The sequence below is a fragment of the Aythya ferina genome (genome assembly GCF_964211825.1).
Source record: "Aythya ferina genome assembly, chromosome: 1".
Lineage (NCBI taxonomy): Eukaryota > Metazoa > Chordata > Aves > Anseriformes > Anatidae > Aythya > Aythya ferina.
In genome coordinates, this window is record NC_140296.1 from 82,770,083 (window position 1) to 82,793,434 (window position 23,352).

The window sequence follows — 23,352 nt, forward strand, 5'->3', positions numbered from 1 at the left end:
AATCACTAAGGGAGCTGATCCTCATTTTTCTTATTATTGTTTTCCTCTGTAATCACATCTACCAAATCATTTGTCATTCCAGAATATTCAAATAATTTAGATTTTAGGGGGCAGCTGAAAGGTAATCCAGCACAAACCACGTGCTGTTCTGGCCTAATTGAAATTATAGAGCTTTATCTGTAACTTGTGTCAATACTCTGTATGTAGCTTTTGTGTTTTTTTTTTTTTTTTTTTTTTTTTGCGGTTGTGTGGATTGTTTTTAATTGCTTTTTAACATTCATACCTTCAATACTTTCAAATAAATTTCTGTCTGTTAGTCGTTTAACTCTCCCACTTCATTTCAGGTAATTGGACTGATTTTTGCCCTGTTTTCTGAGGTTGGGTTGAAAATGGTAATGATAGCCCCGCTCGAAGTCTAGGAGCACTTCCTTGCCAGCAGCTGCTTTTAGAGTGTAGCCAACACCCACTTCTTGCAGTGTCAGCTATTGATCTACATTGCTATGTTGTTAAATAAATACAAACTCTATTATTACTATTATTTTTTTCTGGTAGCAAAAATTAAATAGCAATGTGGTTTTAGATCCATACCCAGGAGTACAATGTGAAATGATTATTACAAAGACAAGCACCTTTGTACTGCACAGTGAACTCTGGCTGCAAGGAAGGTGGTGAGCTGCAGTGAAGCACGCCAAGGTGATTTCCTTTGTCTATCAGATGTGCTTCTCTGTACCTAATGTGTTATTTGTGAGAGTGGAGGAATGTAGGCTAGTTCTGGATGATGCTTGTGATCTGGCTTCTTGGCGCCTGCTTGGCTGTCTAGTGATAACAGGTGAATCATTTTTCCAGCGAGTGACAGAAATCTGGCCTTCCTCAAGCATCCAGTTGTGAACAAATGGTAATCAAGTACATCTGAACTTCAGACGCACTAAGTATAATTTAAGTATAATAAGTATATTTTATGTCATACTAAACAAAATACATTTTAATAGCTTAAAATTGTTTACTGTACCTGTAGATTCATGCAACAGAGGATGTTTTCCATTCAATATTTTATGTAATTAAAAATATGGTTATATAGTTACTTTTATCTCCAGATAATAGTGAAGAAAATAGATGGCTAAAACAAAAACAGCAAGCCATTGAAGGTTCCATGAAATTGATCTTAAAACATGTGATTCCTCTTAAGAGCGTATTTTCTGAAGGCAAAGGCTCCAGTGTCATAAGAAAAAGCAATCACAGTATCATAGTATGAAAGCTTGGGAAGGGATCGTGAGTTTTTCTGACTGACCAAGGATGAAAAGAGCTCTGTTTAGATCGTTCTTGATAACCTGTTCTGGTTCTCTGACAGGAGTGATTAGTGACTGCAAAGGAAATGAATTAACTCCAGTGAAGGCCAGCAGCTCAGTGGGAAGCTGGAATACTGCACTGCTTTTTTGCAGACTGCTTTTCTATGGTAAGATTTGGTACCAGTGAAAGTAAGGAGATGCATGTGAAAGGGGAGCAGTTCTTAAATAGACTCTAAGAGGTTTAAAATGTGCTGCAAGGAAATATAGGTCTTCCGCTTAAATTATTTAATTGATAGCCTGAGCTATGTGACCACGTCCCTGCATGCTGGCTACAGCACAGCCTGGGATCCTGGTCTCTTGTCTCAGACACATTGCAGTTCTCACTGAGGTCTTGCATCAGTGTTCTTCTGGCCCAGAACACCTGAGTGTGGTGCAGGTTGAGCCTAGGTACAGAGTCAAGTCATGCCTGAGAGATAGATAGAGGTTGGTACAAAATTCACATCATGTGTTCTTGCCCAGACATAGTATGGACATGAGGACTTCACTGGGTAGGAAAGATGGAATCACAGGATATCCTGAGTAGGCAGGGACCCACAAGGATCATTGAGTACAACTCCTGGCTCTACACAGGACCACCCAAAAATCAGGCCCTATGTCTGAAGGGGTTTTCCAAACTGCTTCTTGAACTCCAGCAGGCTCAGTGCCATGACCACTTCCCTGGGCAGCCTGTCCCAATGCCTGAGCACCCTCTGGGTGCAGAACCTTAACACCCAGCCTGACCATCCTGTCACAGCCTCATGACATTCTGGAGGCTCATGCTTCCTCTCATGAACTGCTTCAAACCCCATTGTTTATGAAGGCTGTTATACCACTAGTTAGTTTTTGGGAATGCATTGCCTGGCTGTAGAGTTTTGCCTAGGGAAAGCAGATGCTATTAATACATTCTGGCCAATCTTACTGCCGTATGTAGTGTGTATTGGAAGATACTTAATCTGACTGTCAATTTATATAAAAAGCATAATCCTGGTGAAAGGTTGACTCATTCATTGCTGTAAAATTAGGTACTGAATCTCATATTTCAGTCTACTAGTTGAACCCAGGAAGATGCTTATCACGTTTGCAGTAATTTCAAAGACCTGTGAGCATCAAATGTGTATAATATAGCATAAGTATGTTAAATATGTTAAATATCAGAGAATTTATCAGTGTCTTGCTCTTCCTTTTTAGTGGAAAGAAACCACCCGTTATTTAGTTTAGAAGTTACCCCTTTAGAAGCTACCCCTTAGAAGAAGAGTGTGATCCTTCTTGTAAGCTTAGAAAAGGATTTCGTTTTGGTCAATGTGGTTCTCCTTCCCTGTAAGCACGTTTTATCATGACTATTTTTGTCATTGTTACTAGCTTCACTAGCAGTATTGCTAATTTTATTGCACAGTTACTTCAGTATCTAAGAGTAGCTTAGAGCCATGCGGAGGCACGCTCATGAGGGTGTCCTTAATCCCACTCCATGATCTCAGGTTGTAGTGAAGGTTTGTTGGAGCATTATCACATAGTGATCCAGTTGTGATATCTAAGTAGTTTGGTTACGTTTGATACAAAGCTCTGTACCAAAATCCTCATTCTAATTACAATTTTGCCTTTCATTTTTATCTCCAGTGTAGATAAGGGCAGCAACATTGTATTGCCAATGACTTTTTCAACCTGTAACAGAGCAGGCTCTCAGCAGCTGCAGATCCACACATTTCTTTGTCACAGCTTCCCTTCAAATTTTCATTATATTGCATTTGTACTTCTTTTGACTGCTAAAAGCTAAGAGGGCAAAATTGTGGGTGTCTTCAGCACTGCAACATTCCCAAGTCTTTGGATTCCCTTATGAGCTTAAAACTCCTATTCTAATGTTATTTTAAATTTACTGCTAAATTTCTATTCCATTTTTGCCTTTTACATATGGAGGTATGAGTGTTTTTCTTAAGTTATTCTGCTCAGAGCAGAAATAACACATGACATTTTTGCTTATGCCCTTTCCAGAACTTTGCTCTCCTCATGGAAATTTGTTATGATACTAGAATTTGAAAAGCAGTAATCCAGAACACTCCAGTGTATGCAGACGAGTCACAAAAGAAGAAATCCACCATGTGCTTTTCTTTGGCCCTAGATAAATCCTCTACCCAAGCCTTGCAATAAGCTTGAAGTTAGTACTCTTCATTTCAAATACAGTGGAAATATCAAGCACTAACTTTGAGAAGTATACACGAGTACAACAAAAGGTCCATGTGAGTGTCCACAAATTTTGCTGTTTTTTTTTTTTTTTTTTAAATCAGTTTCATATATAAATCCATAATAGTATAAGACAGTGAGAAATCTGTGTTTTATGGCCTTGTGTCAATAGGAAAAACACAAAACAACACCAAAGAAATAGCACAAAGCTTTATTTTAAATAGAGATGTTGGAAACTTCAGGAAAGGCTTGTCAGGAACATAGCAATTTGGTTTGCAAAAATAACCATATTTGGCTCTTAACTGTTTGGTTCTTGAGGATTTCTGTGACTTGAGGAAAACAAACATTTGGCCTTAATGGTTTTGTCCCATGGGGTCTTGTGCAGTGGTTTCAACCTGGGACAATTTTGGCCTCCCCTTTCACGAGAGCTTGATCAAATGCCCTGCTGAGGTGCTGCTGAATGTCAGTACTGGACATGGATGGAATCAATGAAGTAACATCAAGACTGCTACAAGACCAGACAAATTGCTAGAATACTTCCACTGGGCAAGAGGCTTGAAGTCTCATCATCATGGGATGTTGGATTTAGAACCTCATATTTAATGTGGGATTTTCCTGGCACTTAACTCTGGACAAAGTTAATTGTAATCTCATTTTGAGATGAGAGAGAGGAAAAAGTATCCACTTAAGTAAAACACAGTAAAATAAAACTAATTTCAGGAAGCTTCTGAGCCTGGTCATAGCAATGCCTGGAAGAACATTTTTTTTTTTTTTTTAGCCAGCTGCTTTTCCTCTGAGAGCAGAGCCTATGCAGTTGTGCTTTCCGTGACTCTCTTTACCCTTCATTCCCCAGCCTTGCTCAGTAACCTTTGACCTTGCCAACCAGTTCCAAACAAATTTGACAGAGGGGATTTAGTCTCAAAGAAGTTCAGTTCTGACAACTTTTTGCCCAGATAGAAAGGCCTATTGTTTCTGCTACTACGACCTCAGAGTGAGTATGGCCCTTGGTCAGCACAGGGGAGTCTGTCCTGTGGAGGGATGTGACAGACATCTTCATGCGAGAAGTGTTTCCACCAGAGCTGGTGCCTTACAAGATTGCCAAGCCCTACTGCCTCGGATAGTAAAACACTGAGAGGAGTTTTTGGTCTGTTTTTTTCATGTTTTCTACAAAGGTTGGCACAAGCAATTGAGCAAATATTCTCCCACTGCAACAGACTGCCCCCAGGTTCAGTGGTACTTTTGAGGAGCATTTGCCCAGCTGCTGGTTTCAGCTGTTGTTGATCTGTTTCTTCTAATTTGTGCTGCTGTGGTAATACCTTTGAAGACCTAAGTGTGAGAGCAGGAAGGAGTGCTTTTACAGAAGCAGTCTTCTCTGAGAGACAGGAAGGCACAGCTGGGGAATCTTCTGGGTACATGCTGAAAGCAGCCACATGTGGGTCTGCTGGCTCTCCTCTCTTTGTTGCAAATGTTGGTGAATGTACATGTATGTCCTATTACACATCTGAGGATTCACCCATGAGGCACAAACTTGTTGGAAGCCAAGCTTCCTTACTTTCACTGCTCATATAAATAGTCTCTCTATTGAAGGCTGTGACCAAACATCTGGATTGAGCAAAGGAAATGGTTAAAGCTCTGGCAGTTCTGATGCAATATTTTAAAGAAACAATAGAAAGTCATGTCCTATCTACTGCCATGGCCATTAAAAGTATCACATTTCCCAGCAACGTTTTTTTAGGTGCTATACAGCCTATATTCACAGATAGTTCAGATGAACAAAGTCAAAAATTTGCTATAAGGTGCTCCAGAATTATTTTAGATGTCTTTAATTCCCAACTACCATGCCTTTCTAAAATCCACGTCAGCATGAGCAGTGGATATGGCCCCATGTATAATCTGTACCAAAGAATGACAGATGAGGAGGAGAGTATACAGAAATAATGGCCATCTGTAAACACACTTATAATGGTGTGAACATGGCCTCTAGGAGAAGTGGTGTTTTGTTTAGCTATACTTCAATCCACTTCCTGAAGAAAAATTGCCAGAAGACCTAAAGCAGTTCTCCTTTCTGTTTGAGAGCATATGCACTTTTTCATTAAAGTGCTTTTTCAAAAGCAGCTCTCAGAAGGCTTGCGAACTTGAGTAGTTTAACTCTAGTCATCCCAGATGTTGGCTTTCACGGTGAATTGCTGTTTGGGCTGGATACAAACAACTTGTGGTCAAAGACAGAAGTATTTTCTGCAGCAGGGACAAGTTCTTGGAGTAAGGAGAAAAGCTTAGCCTACTTGGAATAAAAATAATAATGATAAAAAATATTTGGGAAATTAGAAGTGTAGGAGAAAAATGTTTTCTGCTTTGCAGCATGTTCTCTCCACATTTGCAATTGTATGGAGGATGTTTATGGAAAAGTTTGCCACCAGCAATGTTCAGATCCCTGCAAAGCCTGGTGGCACTGCATTGGCTCCGAGTGCAGCTGTGAGGATAGGGGTCATTAATTGAGGCTTTCTATGATGTGGCTGTACCAGTGGAAAACAATGGAGTTATTTATTTCCAGCTGTCTGTCTGACTTGAATAAAGGACCAGTTTGCACCAGAGCATGGCTGCTGTTGGCTGCAGCACAGAAATTTTAGGAGTTTCATAGCCAAGAGAGTACCATTTATAAGACTCAGAGATCTAAAGACAAATGGTCAAGCTGTCTTCAAATGCAATATGTTGCGTTTTTCTCAAGCACATTGTGTGTACTTAGAGCCCAATCAGCTAATCCTGGCTACAACAGCTGCATAGCTTAAAAAGAAACACAGTTCAAGCCTCCGTGGTGGAACACTTTAAATGAAATGAAATGAAATTAAATACAGCCTTTGCTCTGACCCGTGCAGATTAATCTAATTCAATAAAGTCAGCATATACCCCCAAGTACACCTGTAACTTCACAGACTCTTCTTAAGTGCTTTTCTGCTGAAGCCACTTGAGCTGTATCTGCCTGGTGGTTCTGCCTTCAACAGTGTGGTAGCAGTGGTATGCCTCATGTCACTGTGAGCTAAAAATGCCTTACAGGGCATTATCAAAGCTGCAATGCTCTGATTGTGAACTGCCTCTCTCAAGCGTAACTTATTCCTCTGTGGTAACCTGTCTGTTGCCTCTCCCTGGCAAGCCTCAGTTGTGCACCACAAGGACAGCGTGTGAGGAAATGCCTTCTGTAGCTAACATATTGGTGTGATCCTACGTGTTCTACGTGTGTTACTTTGTCCTTTGTTGCCTTGAAAACAGAACAGATTTTTCTGTCTCCATGAAAAGTATCAGCAGTTGATTTAATACACTTTAAATTTTACATAAGTGCTAGAAAGACAAAATGTTTTCCAATGAGCCTGAGCAAGACTTGCAGTGAGCTTGAGCTGAATATATGTGAACCTCAGGCTGTTTTGTTGTTCTGGGTGTTCAGTAACAGCACACACAATTCTGTTTTTGACTGTTTCCAGTGGAAACTAGGCAAAATGTGGGGTTTGCCATGTTTATTGAGGGTATCTGATAATCAAACATCAAGAATGGGAACTTACCTTAAACCAAACTACATGGAGAGAAGTTCACGTAGTACTATCAGTTTTGTCTCTGGTCAGAACTCTTGCCTGACTGGTGTAGTCCATGGAAGTGATGATTGTGTCTGCTTGTAAAACAGAAAGGTAATGCATGAGTACTTGTATTTGTGAGCGTGTATCTGTATGCATGTTTGCATGCATGCTTACACATGTAGCCAGAATTTTTCTAGAAGCTGGGACATTTTTGCTGTGGTTTAGCCTGGAGCACATTCCAGATGGCTTGCCAGCTCTTTTACGTATGGGTTTGGGTGGAAATGTTTGTACATTGTCCTAGCGCTGTTGCAAGTGCCAGAGTGATCCCATTGTTTGAGTGGGGTCTCAGCCAGAGGCAATTCTGGGTGAAAGAATAGTAATGATCCTATGATTCTAATTCAGAGCGTGTTGCATTTAAGTACCAGATCTTTTTCCTATGTCCATTCAATGTTTTATGAACACTTAACAGAGTCTGTGCACAGCCTCATTAAACACCTTATTGGACTGTGGTAGCCAGGAGTGCTGTTAGCATCTCTAGCAGTTGCAAGCATGGCTGGTACTGGGTACCTGCCAAATTGTTGCTGGAGTTATGATGAGTAGGGCAACGAAATCCTAGCACACATCAGGAAAGTGTCTCGAGTGCAACATTGAACTTCTGTTACTGATCAGCAGTATCAGAAGCTGATTCACATGTGCTCCATACGCCTTTTCAACTACTGCCAGAAATGGACCTTTGTAGCTGTTGCCTGCAGCTGTTTGAGTTTTAGCTCTAATTTTGTATTTCCTTACATGCTGGAGAAACCAAAATAAGTTACTGACTATGACCAGGCTCTCCTAAACGCAGGGAAGGACACTTACATGATGGCACAATGTAAATAAGCCTACAAACCCCAGCTTAGAGAAGTCATTCATGTGCTGGCAGCTGATTTGTGAGTCCCTTGCCAAAAGGATCACATGCTGCCTGGGACTGACTCTCCAGAGGCATCCAGTACTTGTAGCTGGCTGTTTCTTGTTGGGACACCTCCATGCTCCCAAAGCCCTCAGCATTGCTTTGGCTAAGGTTCTTATTTGGAAAAGGGGACCGAATTGTTCAGACTCTACCTCTAATCTGCTTTCCAGTCTCCCTTTCCCGTCTTCCCTTTGCAATCTTCCCAAGGAGAGCTGTGAAATAAATCACTGCTGCTTTGCACTGCTGAAAGCTATTTCTTGTTTCTTGCCCCGTGTTGTCCTAGAAAGAGAATCATAGAATACCCTGAGTAGAAAGGACCCAGGAGGATCATTGAATCCAACTACTGGCTCCACACAGGTCTTCCCGAAAGTTCAAACTAAGAGCACAATCCAAACACTTCTTAAACTCTGACAGGCTCAGTGCCGAGATCTTACCCTGAAAGTGAAATGCTGTCAGTGAAACACTAATAGAACATGGTATTCACACATGCTAGGCTGTAAATAATTAATTCTATAGGGAGCCAAACTTTTAAGTTATAAAGTGTGGAGGAATATGAGTGAGTTTGGGATGTGCTCATTTAGTGTTGGTCAATTGAGAGGATATAAAGCTGACAGAAGGTATTCATAGGTCTAATAAATGTTCAGTATTTGCACTATCATTTATTCGGTACTGATGTGGAAGGAAAACTCATACAAACACAAATCCTTGCCAAGGGCTTCCTTTTGAGGTTTACTTAGTGTTTGTGTCACGGGCAAGGTGGATAAGATCACAGATCAAATGGTGATATCACAGCATGTCCATGCATTTTCTGTGTCAGCTCCCTGCCCTTTGAGACTCCTGGTGATTTCTACATGAGGACTCAATAGTATCGATGTTGCTATGCATACATTCTCAAGTCTGTGCTGGTGACAGAGTTGTTCCAGTGACCATTTGAAACCAGGGCTCTGCTCATGCCCTTGGAGTCATTCATGCATGAAAGGGAATTCTTGTAAGGAAGGTATCGTAGAATCATTAAGGTGGGAAAAGACCTCCAACTTCATCTGGTCCAATCATTCCCCTGCCCCCACTACCACCCACTAAACTGTGTCCCTAAGTACCACGTTCAGCCTTTCCTTAAACACCCCTGGGGTAGTGGCATGTGGTTCTCCTGGTTCCATGTCATCACCATTTCCCTCTTTTTCCTCAGCTGTTGAACATCATGAATTGTGGGATAAATAAGAGACAAATAAGCAGGCGAAAAGAAACAAATGCTTTTTCCACGTCTTCACCGAGAAGAGATGAAAATACCCTTCTAGGTCTTATTGACAAAGGGGGACAGGGTCAGCAATGGGAGTGTTTTCCTTGTATGACCCTATCCCAGCTATTGAGAGGGTTGCAGGACATTTAAAATGCACTTCTTCATATGGATGGAGTGGGTTTTTCCTTTATGCCCATCTGGGATCCAGGACAACTTGGGTAAATCATTCATAAGGAGAAACAATTTGGTCTCCAGACTGGTAATCATCATCACATATACCTTGTCTGTCTTTTCTCCTTTTACTTCTTCTTCTTCTTCTTCTTCTTATTCTTCTTCTTATTCTTATTTCATTTTAAATCAGGGTAGGAGAAGGATGACATAAGAACTCAGCATAGAAGTGACTTAGGCACATAAACTGTTGGGAGCTTGGACATGGCAGCTGTCTCTCCATGCATCCTAATGTTTTACATGAGAATCTAGCTCTGGAGGAACTAAGAGCACTTCAAGGGGCTGAATGTCACATTCATGTTGGAGAATTCACTCTGAAATGACGAACTTTCTTATGGATTGAACAGGGAAACCTTGCCACCTAGAGAGAGGATTGTCGAGTCTCAGTCTGAAATTGAAAAATCCATACAAATAGATTTTTGTTGTTGTTGTTTGTTTGTTTCCTTTTCCCCATCTCCAACTTGGAAGTGCCAAATAGATACTTTACACTAAGATCATAGTGGTACTTGAGTTGAAAATGTAGGATACTCTCCTATAATTTGCTGCATATCAGCAATACTGAAATATCTTGCCTGGAAAAAAAAATAAAAATCCATCTCTTAAAACAGCACTATTCTGTAGGTTGTGCTGATTATTGCTTTGTGCTGCATGACTGTGATTTTTGGCACTAAGTGTCACATACCAAATTCCCAAAATAAAATGCTACATGATATTCTAAGAGCTCTTAGGAAGCTTTAAAAAGGGATTTGTCCACTGGGTGAATATTGCTTCTGGTAAAGTCAAATGATGCAGTAGGAATGGTTTAAGAAGAGGAAACTTCAGTCAGCAAATAATTAGTTTTTTAAAACAACTGCAAGGCAAAACGAAAACCTTCCATCAGTCTTGTGTTTGTAAAAGTTGTCAGAAATCCTGCTTTGATTGTAACAGCTTTACAGCTATATGTTAGAATAACTAAAACATTTGTTCAGCAACATTGTGAAATCCTCATGCTCTGAACTCTTGATAAAGTGGACTGCTGAGTGATTGGCTCGTAGAGACTTTACAGGCAGCAGGAGCTGTAGAGTGGTCACTGCTTGCCTTCCCTAGGTCTGGTCAGAGGGAAGTGCAGAAGACAGTTTTTATATGCGTGCGTGATATTCCTTGGAGAGGGAGAGAGCAAGAAGTGCCTAGGAAATGGTTCACAACAGAAACCTGAAGTTCTAAATAGAAGGGAGGAGGAGGAGAGCTGGTGGATGCAGCTTCTGAGTAGCAGAGCTCCTGATAAAACAGCAGCGGAACAAAACCAGACTTTGAGAGTGAGCACATCCCATCCCATCGTGATGGAAGGGGAGACGGTACCAGAGACCAGGAAAGCAGCCAACAAAGCCACTCGGATTGCCCTTGGTGTGTTCGTGGCTGGCACCGTTGCACTTGGCACTGCACTTTTCTTGGGTAAGTGAGAATGTCCTGGCGAGGGTGAATGTAGACCTCCTGAGCCTGCCCGCCTGGTGTGGGTGTTTGTGCCATGCGCTGTTTTGGTGACAATCCCAGTCTCCTCTTCTTTTTCTTTGTTTTATTTTTACCTTAAAATGGCAATGTGTCAGCAAAGAGATTTGTTATGGGGAACACTAGAGCTAGAAGCTGCAATGTGAGCCCAAGTAACTTTTGAAAGCTGAATTTAAATTTGAATACTTGGTTTAATGTGTTCTAGCCAGAGTTGTATTCTTTTACAGAATGCGGAGAAAAGGGTAAAATTATGCATATTGGTAAGACTGATTGCAAACTGGAAGTTTGTGACCAATGTAGACTAAAATTCTCTTTTTCCTGAAAGTCAATCTGTAGTGCACATATTTTATGGAGTCTTTTAGGTTATCCTTCATTTGGTTTTCATTAGGGCTCGACTAAAATTCCCATAGAAAGCTTCAATAATGCATATGCTTGCACATTTTTTAGATGTTTCTGTTTTTCTATTATGAACTGTAAAATTGTCTTTACAAAAATCATAAGAGGTGCATCCAGAATTAAACTAAAATATTTTGATCAGATTTATTAGCTGTAACTGGAAAAAATAGAGAAGGAAATAGAGAAGGAAATTTCTCTCTGGGATTTGGAATCATTTATAGGTGGCTCTTCTTGGAATATCTCATGGAAGCATATACCTACACCTAAAAATGCACCCAGAAACCACCAGACAGTGAATAGAAAGCAATATTTTGTAAAAGGTTGCAGAGACATAGCCTTTTTAGAATAATTCAGACAAACTTTTCATTTCTTTAATCAACACCAATTTACATGGACTTGAGGGAACTTAACCTCTAAGAGTATCTCTTGCTTCCCTCCAATCTTTTATGATGTTGTGTGCAAGATACGCTTCATTAGTAATATCAAATGAGAAAAAGATGTTAGGTTTTCTATAGAATATTTGAAGCAGCAGGCTCTCACTCAGTATTTTTCTGGTGTAGAATAAATCTACATACACACTCAAGTGACTATTGTGTATAGGAAGAATCTTACTTAGTTCAATAAAACCCTTTATAAATGTAAGGGAGATTGGATCCTCATCTTTGTAGCTTAAAATATTGATTCTACATAAAAAGTAATGTTTTTCTCTTAATTAATATGATACCAAACACCAGACAGTAATGGAGAGACCTTATTTCTTTTTTAGCAGTAGGTTGTTTGTATATTTATTTATTGTAGAAAGCAATAGAAATTTTAACAACATGGCTTGTCCTTTGCCCATAGACCAGACATAAAAATTCAAGCAAAGATAATAATTTTTATAGACAGTTTTGTAAGTGTGCCGAGACCTTTTCTGTAACCGGGGATTCAGCATAAGAATTTTCATTGGCATAAAGGCTAAGAAAATAAAAATACTGGCCTTGGGTCAACGAAAATATTTTTAAGGTTTTGTTTTGAAATTGTCTGAAGACTTTAACCAAGGGAATGATGGAAAAGAATTAGACTGTAATGTTTTAACATTTTGTCAATGAAATCTTCTAGTGTTTCATTTTGATACTCTTTTGTTTTTGTAAGTTTAAGTTTAACTCTTTTTCAGGTTCGTAAAACTGTAGAAAAGGAAGCCACTATTAATGGTCATGTGAAACATTTCAGACATCTGAAGATGATTTTTTTTTCTTGAATTTTTACTTAATCTGCAAAAACTTGTTTCTGGTGGACATGAAACAATTCCCTTTCATTTTTTTCAGTTTGAGAAGTGTAACATAACCTTCTCCTACTTCTCTTTTATGTTCTTCTTAGAGTTCTCTTGACTCTCAGAAGGATCTAGGAGAATGATGCATTTTTACTGAACATTATTTGCTTGTACTGTTGGCACCAAAGCACAGGTCAGGGCTCTCTGACACTTCCCTGCTGTTTTCTGGATGTCTGTAGTGCATTTGTGCAGGCAGGAGGGTGTTTCATGTTTTCCCACTGAGCATGGCTCTCCTTGAATGCTGCAGAACTACTGTGGAGGTGAGGGCTGGGGAGGACTGGGTCCTCTGGGCAAGCTCTGCCATCACCGTCCCACTTGGTCATGGTAGCACCTCGTGAAGAACTGTGCTTCTGAAATGTGCTTCACATTGCTTTGTGCTTTGTGCTTCACACAAAAAAAGGACCTTTCCTCCAAATTCCCCATTTCTCAGGCAAAATTAAAAGGACAAATGCACCCTGCCCTGAATAACAGTGAAGGTAGGCCGTGGTGGAAGAAGGTAGGCTACTGATGGAGACAGGTAGCACAGCCTGCCTCATGGCCTGGCAATAGTAAGGAAGACAGACCAACATCTACATCTGTAGTGGGGTTTTGGGCCCACCAGGGCCAGCACAAGTCTAGGTAAAATGTGTAGGTTAACATCACAACTGTAGGTAGTAATGTAATGATTCTTATAATACAGGAAAAAGAAAAAAAAAAAAAGGCAAGAGAACAAAAGCAGGTACATTTAATTTAAAAATTTTTAAAAATTTGCTCTGATGAGAAATTTGCAAATGGAACAAAAGCATTTGAAATTATATTTTACTTTTGTTTAGAAGTATATGAACCACTATGTCTGCTTTGGATTTTTTAGCTTTATTGTCTTGTTTTCATTCTCCCTCAGTTTTCATCAAGTGCAAAATAATTAAAGGTTGTCTGGGAATTTCCCTCCTTTTTCTGCTTTGTTAAAAGAAAAATCTAGCAAGCCTTCTAGACCTGGATGAGTTCTTAAAAGCTAACTTTAAAGAGGGAGAAAGCAAATCTCTGTGAATGGGAGAAGTACAATGCTTTTGAAAAACAATTCAGTAATAAGCACATTATCCATTATTTGTATGGCTCAAAACTGTATTCTGTAGACCTGTGCTTCCCTATTTCCTACCATACTTCAGAGTTCCATTTACAGCTTTTTTATGTGTCAAACTCTAGCGCCTTTCTCGGCTAATTGTCAAATTAACCAGTAGTAGTTTTTAAGATGTGTTTCACTGAGTCAATGCAAGTTTTGGTAAAGTAGACTAGAAATAGTTTTACAGTCTTAGTTTCTAAGAAAGTCTGATTAAAACCAGACAGTTCTGTCCTTAGCTGTCACTAAAGCTGTGAATTTGGATAATATGAAAAAGCTTAATATTCATTTATATATATATATTTTAATTATTATTTGTTTTTAATTGTAAAATTTTCCAGTGCTGAAATCCTATTTCACATCTTCATGTCCTTTTGTACAATTTAACACCACAGGAGAAATCATTTTATCATCAGCAGCACAGCTATGATACCTTGAAATACCTATGATACCAAAAGGGGGTACCCTTTGGTTTGTTTTTTATTTTATTTTATTTTATTTTATTTTATTTTATTTTATTTTATTTTATTTTATTTTATTTTATTTTATTTTATTTTATTTTATTTTATTTTATTTATTTATTTTTGCCATGGACTGAGTTAATAAGATAACAGAAGTTGTGAGATGTTTCTTTATGTCTACTAAGCACATCTACTGAATGTTATTTTACCTGCCCCTTGGGACTCCTTCCCATCCTCATCCTAAGCATTAAATGTCTGCATATTTGCTGCCTGACAGCAAAGTCTGAAATCAGTGATTCCTATACTTAAGTTTCAGTGGCAGTGGTAATACACATTTTTGAAATATAACCAAAATTAGCTGAGAATTTCATAGATCTTGTCAGTGTGATTTTTGGAAGCAAATAAAATTCCAGTACCTTTGGGGGCCAGTTCACAAAGATGCTGCTCTTTGGATTATAAACCAGGGTTACTACTGCATTTGTTGCCATCTAATTCATTCCAGACTAGTAAGGGGATGATGAAGGTATCCCATGGGTGCTGGTGGGGCCAGGCAGTGCAGTGCTGCTGCAGGAGGAGGTGCAGCAGGGAAAGCCCTGCAGAAGATGGCTAGGTAGCTCCATGGTAAGCTGCCAGCTGTGAAAGGTACATCTCTGGAGGAGGACAGAAAGAGGGGTGGATTTTTTTGTGTTGTGGTGGTGCTCACCATTCCTAAGTGGAGTGCTGTTGCTCCAGGTGCTGTGCAAATGTACCACGAGAGACAGACAGCTCTTGTTCCATGCTGCCTGCAAGCAAAGACAAAGGAAGGAGAGGTGGAAGCACGTACAGGAGGGGAAAATATTTTTTTTAGGATTTGCAGTAATTACTTAATGCACATTATAAGTGTTCTAAATCACTGCAGCCAGAGATGCATTAGGGCCAGAGTTTGCACTGACATTTGAATGATCAAGTACAAAATATTTGGCTCAAATTGTTAAAATTCATGACAAATGGCCTCATTATGGTTTTCCATTTTGCAGTTAGCCAAGGTCTTATAAAGTTTCACCCGAAGCAACAATACTGTTTGACTTCAGAATGCATTGAAGCTGGTAAGCAACAATTTTTTCCCATGTATTATATATCATTATCACAGTATGTTAATGAGATGTTTATACTATTTTATTTTTTTTCCACAGTTCTTTTCACTTATAAAGTTTCATTAATAATGACAGTTATGCAAACAAAACAAAACAAAATTAAAAAAAGAGTCAATGTCTAAATTACTGTGGATCTGTTTATTTTCTGCAATTCAACTTCATATTTTTAATCACTTTTTCTCTGTTCTATCCAGGTGAACCCAAAGTTTCCTGTAGGGTTTACTTTTTTTTTTTTTTTTTTTTTTTTTTTAATATATATATATATATATATATAGGGGAATTTGTATTTGGTTTGTTCCTCCCAGTAATCAGAAAATTGGCAAATGAATTCTGCACAGATGTACTTTAGGGCCAGATCATACACAGGTGTGCACAGTTGTAATGTGGAGACTATTACTCAAAATCTGCAACCATATTTTCATATTGGCAGGCTCTTTTCCCCACTCGTGTGATAATCCTTACAAAGCTTGTACATCTATTAGTATGAAATGAGAGCTAAAGTGATCCAGTTTGGTAGCACCTAAGTGACCCATTTTGGCCTTGTCATTTTGACAGTTTTTCTCCTGCTAAATCAATGGGAGTCTTGCATTGAATGTAACAAGAGCAAAGATCAAACTATTGTTAGCACGTCTCAAAATCTGGCTCTAGAGCCATTTCAATAGTAACAAAGTGGACATCATGTGAACTTCTGTGAATATTTGTTTTCATTCTGAATTATGTTAAGATAATATAGTGAGATGTTTTTCTTGTGTTTGAAATCTTGACAAAATTCTGTGGACTACATATTTAGTCTGAACAATTTGTAGATGTCAAGATTGCCCTGACACTTCATGTCACTTGGCTTCCATCTGTGCTGCACTGACAGTGTTCTCAGCCACCCTGGGCAATGCTGTCCTTAGCTGATTCTTGGAAGGTTGCAGATATCCAAGTAGGATTACTAATCAAAACAAACAAACAAATAACACTCCACCCCCCATGCTCCTCCCACCTCCTCCAAAAAAGGAAGAAAAAGAAAAAAAAAAATATATATATATATATGTGTGAAGTGTGTGGACTTCATCTTGAGCTTCAGGATGGCAAAAAAAAAAAAGTCATTTTACAAGTTTGAGTTGGAATTGGCTTTCTTGTGCACATGAAGTAAGACTTTTTTTTTTTTTTTTTTTTTTTTTTTTTTTTTGTGGACTCTGCAGAATCTGGTATTTTGCACCAAGGCAGACTTGGACACCTACAGAACCTGAGTGTTTTAGCTAAGGGTGCACTATGTAGGGATTGAGCTCTGCCTTGCAGAACAGCTTTTCAGGAGTCATAGAAAAGGACCAAAAGGTCTTCAATGTAGTCAATTTGAGAATTTCTAACATGAGAGACAGAACTTCAGCATAGAAATATCTTAGCAAGAACTATTCTAAGTAAAAATACTGGATACTAGAAATAGCACCATAAATTCTGAAAAAGTTATCAGCTTTCCTGCTAAGAAATATAGTCAACTATTTGGATAAGCCTCAAAACGCATGGTCATTTAGCCAAAAGATGTCCATTATCTCCATATTCTCTGTTACTTTACTCATATAGTCCTATGCCAGGACTTGATCATTTGATTATGCGTGCAAAAGTTATTTTATCAGACTTGTCAGACTGATCTGTCTCTACCTGGTCTCACCTGCCGTACTGCTGGGGGAGACAGTCGCAAGACTGAGCTGAATATACTAGTTATCTTTTCGACTGAACGGCAGATCAGAACTTGATGTGTTTTTCAGCTATTCAGCTGAAAGTAAACAGTGCATAATTTTTGGTAAGCTAACAGTCTGTTTGGTATGTATTGATATTATATTCCTCAGGCAATTAATTCTGTCATGGCAACAAAGGACAGTCGGTGTTCAGGCATTTGGCTCCAGAAGGTCATGTTCCAGTAGGTTCAGTGGTCATTGCTCTTATGGCACTCAGGAGCATTCATTGCACAGATATTTCTTTTTTTTTTTTTTCTGCTTCTCATGTAGGCACTCTCTATTTAGGTAAAAGTGTTCCAGAAATTTATGTGGTATCTTTTTGTTTATTTATTTATTTTCTTACTTATAGCTGCTGCCATCTTAAGCAAGATAAATCAGTCTGTAGATCCTTGCGAGAACTTTTATCGATTTGCATGTGATGGTTGGATATATAATAACCCTATTCCTGAAGACATGTCAAACTACGGCGTTTATCCTTGGCTGCGGCACAATGTGGACCTCAAACTAAAGGGTAAATATGACATTTTTGAAAGTATTTAGTTGACTTTTCAGTGTTGCTTGTTGAGTGGCTAATGCTGAAATGAGTAAACACTCCACACTCTTTTCTGATTATTGCAGGATATCCAACAGAACAAATTCCTGTTCTGTTTAATATATTTTTCTGTTGTTTTCATTGACAATAAGATTGAGAGAAAATGAAGTATAACAGAAACAGAATTTGGGAGGAAGCAAACAATTGCTTTTAACTCTACAATTTAAGAAGGATGAAACAAAAGGATACTTCTCATACCAAAGGAAAAGGTGGTGGGGTTGAACTACCTTCTTCTTGCAGTAGACTGATAGACCAGGGCGCAGGAGTACAGCATGCATGTTGAAAAATACCTGTCCCAGACACAGACAACCATCAGCCTAGGACCTCTGTCTCTGACAGTGGACAATTGCAGGAAAGGTATATAAGAAGGCAAAAGTAGTGATATTTTCTAGTATAGTTAGCTAGCTCTTGGCAGGAGGCAATTTGTAGCCTTATAGAGATGGCTGTTTGGGTTCTCTGTTTCCTTCAAGTTGCCATTCAGGTTTCTGTTGCAGTACCTGAACTGTCATCAGTGAAAGAGGCCATTTAAGGATTTGTGTCTGGAGAAAAAATAGCCTGGGGTGGAAGTGTGTAGGAAGACAGGTATTTTAATCTGTATGTTATTTGACTTAGCACTATACTCAGCAGCAAGGCCTCCTCACCAGGAAGCTCTGCAGACTAACTGGGAAAAAAAGGTGACAATTATTGCTAGGGAGGAAAACATTGACAGAATTTTTTCATCTTCACTAAAACCATGTCACATACTGTTGGTGTGCCTGAGCATAACACACCTTAGGCATGCTATTGACCTATTAGTTCAGCTATTAGCCTCCTGTTCACCAGAGAACAGAGATCAGCTTTAGGATGTTGTGCTTAAATGTAGCATTTATTTATCTATTAGTTTTTGTATATGCGTGTTTGTAGGCATCAAAACCCTTTTCCACTTTTTTTCTTCAGTTACACTGTATTCAATTTCCACATCATTAAGTATTTTGAAAGCTGCATTCAGTTTCAGAGTATGATTTTGGAATTTCAGCATAGGCTATAATCTGATGACTGCTGTTTTAAGTCTGCTGAAGATGTCACAGCCAAAGGAAGAAATATTGCTACAGCCTGTTTTAAGTTACACTTTTCATTCTAATTGTTCAGTTGCCAGAATAAGGCTGTGTTAGAAAACTGCATATCCTTCATGAACGTTAGCCACATATAAGCCAGATCTAATTGAATATAGAGTAGCAAGCTGTGACTTTCATTCTTAATTATTTCCTCCTTTTACTGTGCCTAATCAAGGACATCACGCTAAGCCACACATTTATATAGTTTTCTTAATGCATTCCCTTTAGATGTGGCTAATCCTTAGCTAGGAAAACACAAGACAAAGAAAGAAACATCTAAGTGAGAAGTATTTGCTTAATGGAAACTCCGTATCAAAAAAAAGGGTGTAATGAAGTGCCTGATAATTACTTTAACAGGCAGCAAGAACTACTCTTTAGCATAGAAAAGGGAAAAGATGTGAAACATTGGGTGGTGTAGAGTAGTTGATTTAATATATTTGTTATCTCCTCATTATCATTTTATTTAATAATTTCTCCAAAATATATTATTGGTAATTAAAAAAAAAAATAAAGAAATTGTGGAAGTCATTATTGGTAGCCAAATTAACCAATAATGACCTTAATTAAGAGTTTGGGAGTGCTATTATCTTACTACTGAAATGTAGGGAGCTTTTTGTGAATAATTCAAAACTGGAAGTCAGTGGCAAGTAAATCGGTACCTACTACCTGTGGTGAATGTTGATTGTGAACCAAAAAGTTTATTTTCCTTTTCCTTTCTGAAATCTGCAGAACGATGATATACAACTGAATTTTTTTCAAGTGACCACGCAGGAAGCAATATATTAAAAAACAAAAAACTCTGCGAACATTCCAAACTCTCAGCACTGCAAAGGGGGTGATTTAAATTATGTGAATCATTTGTGAACATGGCTTTCAGATCTTTCAAATTTAATTTAAGTCTGTGGAAACCAGTTACAGATAAAGTCGTCATACTGATCTTGGCCAAGTGAGACACCTACTTCAGACTAAATTACTGCGCTGAGGTTTTTCATTGTGGCTATTTTCTGAATGCCCATCAATTTAAACACAGTGAGGAGTTCTTAATGTGGCAAACAAGAAATGGAGGCCTTTTAAGAGAATATGGTGTATAGCTTTTTAAAGAGTATGAGACAGCAAACAAAATATCTGGCAGTGTAGGAAACTTCTTCTTAGGTAATCTGCAATGATTTTCTTTAGAAAATAACTTCTCTTTCATATAAATCCAGGAAGGCAAATATGTCTCAGCATGGAAACTTGTACTATTTGACCAGAGGTTTCTCCTTTCAGACAAATTCCAGAAGTCTGTGCTGAGTGCCCATGCCACAGGACTATAGAGTTGGCCTCTCTTACACACATTGAAAGAATCTTGGTCAGTACTTGTATGTAGCCCATGAGATCTGTAGTGTTACCACTGATGCTCACTGCTGGTGTTCTGTCTCAGTGGACCCGTCTCTTGTGATTTTTTTCTTAAGAGGTAGCTAGTTGAGAGCTGTTCTGAATAAGAGGAAGAATACCAACTGTTAAAAAAAATAGAGAGGATACTTATGTTATTCCTTCCAATAGCCTCTTGTTTGATACCTGCTCCTGGATAACAAGTGAGCAGTAGACAGTAACAGTGCTTACTCTTTTTTCTTAGTCTCTTCATCTGCAAATCTCTTTTCAGTGGTCCAAACATTTTTGTAATGGTCCAGATCTTTCCTATATTGCTTGTTCATCCAAGCATAAGAAAAAGCAGAAAAGGTCTAAGTCAAGTAAATCTCTCTGGGCAACTATTTTTTGGTAAAATGAAGTACCTGGTTCAGAGGTGGAGGAGGTGGAGTAGCCAAGACTTTCTACAGGCTTTGTGGCTGCTCAAAATGAAAGCTGTATCTGTACTGGGTGATTTTGGGAAACCATGAGTACAGAAAGGAGATCATTTTGGTTCCTAAGTGAGGTTTTAAGGCAGCACAGCAGCTGAGCCACAGAATTCCCACAGTGTCTCCCTCCTTGGGAGACCAGAACAGCATCTCTTTGCAAGTCCTGCACTGGAGCAGGAGTGGGGTTTACACCTCACTGCTGCTCCGTGCATGGTACAATATTCCCCTGGGCTTGCAGGGAATCTGCCTTTTGGCTGGGACTTGAAGTTGGATGGTATGTTCATATCTGCAGATACCAAATTCCAAAATAATTGTAGGACTGTACTTTGGTAATCTTGCAGACAGAAGTGTTTGTACCATTAAAAAAATGTATCAAACTGTGACATCTGATTTTCCATTTCATGACAAAAAAAAATGTGCAAGTACATGTTGAAAGTATTAATATAATGAAATAAAGCTTAATGCTGGCATTTAGCACAGAGCTCCTTCTGCACTGTAGCAGTTGGGGCTCTTACAATCTTCTGGTTTAAATGTAGTTTAAATTATTGTGCCAAAATGCTAGTGGATGTGTGTGTATTTTGGGGTGGGTAGTTGGAGGGAGTATTGCTTAAAAGATTTTTTGAGGTTTATTATTGAAATTAGTTTTATGAACTCTCACATCTCTGTAAGATTACTTCTGTTTTTGTTACAGTTTGTGTACATCTAGATTAGCTGACTTTTGGAGGAACTCACATGGTGTGCTTATTGTTTTTATATACAAACTCAAAGAATTTACAGAATGTTGAAATTATGGAAACAAACAGCATTTTCATTTAGGAAAAGTGCTGTCTATTAGGGCACTGGGCAGCATTAGGAAGCATTTATGTAAGCACAGCTGTTCAGCTGTCATTTCCATAAGAATTTACATATTGCCAAATCAATATTCAGAAAAATGAATGGAGGGAATTTCTTCTTGGGCTGGGGCTTGAGTAAAATCTAGATTGTCAATATATTGATTGAATTTATTTGTAAAAATACAACATCCTTTCATGAATTTGGTGTTTGGGAACATTTGTTTGATTTGTGTTCCTTAGGAACCAGAAAATTTATGAATTGATTAATTACTATATCTTCATGAATTCTTGTGGACATCCATATTAATTATATTCTCATCAATGCAAAACTAATTCACAATGATTAAATGTTCTATCAGTGTCAGAGGAATTAATAATATGAACTAGTTATTTTCAAGAGTCACTAGTCTAACCATAGTGAGATGGACGTTGCCATCAAGAAATAGACTGATGGACTCTAATTGTATCAAATATGAAAGATGTTTGCCTGAACCGATTAATGATGTATAGATCATCATTAAATGCCATTCCAAAAAAAATGGGGGGGGAGGGAGGGGAGAGAAAGAGGAGTTGGGTGGGTGGGAAAACACAGTTTTTCAAAACAAGACAGTCCTGATTAAGGCATCAGCTCCACAAAGACAATTCCAAGGAATGAACTCCTGGAGCTACAGGAAAGAAAAAAAAAAAAAAAAAGTTTTTATTAAAAAAAAAATGTTAAGGTTTTTAAAACATGGAAATTATTATATTTAGCACATATCTGAGACTGTGCAAGCCAGCAAAAGGTCTTCCAAAAGGGATCAATAGGGATCAATAGCAACATTCATTGGCATCTTGGATGCTTCTGCCTTCCAGTGAAGAGAGAATATACAATGCAGCAGATGGTAGCACAAAGTGGGTTGTGTCTAGAACTCTGCATTATTTCCTAGTTTTCCATGAACAAGGAATTTTCTTTGATGAAATATGCTTGGAGTGATTATTGGGAGTCCTTACAGTAACATGATTGGTAACCTGATTATTTATAATGGGGAAAGTGATGAAAAGAAAATAAGAAAATTGATGGAAGGCTGTTGAGGAGAGAACACCAAATACATGAAATTAAAAATAACGTGTGCTTTCATGAAATGTAAAAGATTCACTATAGGCATCAGAAGAGAAAAAAGATTTGCTATTTTATTAGCATCAGTACAGAGTGTGGTTTTCTTAGGGGGAGAAAAGAGGGTGAAGAAAGGTTGATTAGTCTTCTCTCAAAAATGATATAAACTGATTTGAAACAACTTACACATCTAAGATTAATTTGAGAAATAACTTTACCATATTTCCCTCCTACCTCCTTGTGGAGTAAGAAACTGGGGAGCTTATCTTAGCAGTGGGTCTGGAGGGATATGGATCCAGATCTTTCAACTCAGGATAACAACTTAATTGTGAAACTCTAGACTGTGTGGTGGCTCTTTTTCTGTCTCTCCTGTTGAAACTAACATTTGATATAAAATATTTAATCTTCCAAGCCATTAAGTGTTCTTTTAAATAACTTTAATAGCCAGGTAGTTAAAGTATTCAATTTCTGGGTGACATATAGGACTCCAGTTCCTCCCCAAAGAGCATGCAATTTCATATAAAGTAAAAGAATTCTCACTGTAGAGGTGAAAGTCACCCCAGAAATTCATACAACAGAGTAGTTAGGAAAATTTCAAGATATGGGAGACCCCATGCATTTCAGCTTGGATCTTTAGTTGGTTCAGGTTGAACAATGGGTTTTAATTACTTCATAATTAACATTTTTCTTTCTGTTTTGACAAACAATGCTCTCCAGATTTGATGGAGTGTATATATTTTTACCTATGTATTTCCAAGTAAAGTGACTTACTTTCATATATCTGTATTTTAACTACATGTAAGATAAAACTATCCTTCTGA

General features: G+C 38.4%; 1 protein-coding gene across 1 annotated transcript in view; it reads left to right on the forward strand.

The window, feature by feature from the left end:
• Window positions 1-10,354: 10,354 nt before the first annotated feature.
• PHEX (phosphate regulating endopeptidase X-linked) overlaps window positions 10,355-23,352 on the forward strand; it is a 103,114-nt gene continuing 90,116 nt past the window's right edge. Inside the window, exons 1-3 of the mRNA XM_084492481.1 lie at window positions 10,355-10,908; window positions 15,244-15,312; window positions 17,434-17,595. Of these exons, the coding sequence (XP_084348607.1) occupies window positions 10,710-10,908; window positions 15,244-15,312; window positions 17,434-17,595 (430 nt within the window). The 5' untranslated portion in view covers window positions 10,355-10,709. The remainder of the gene's footprint in view (window positions 10,909-15,243; window positions 15,313-17,433; window positions 17,596-23,352) is intronic.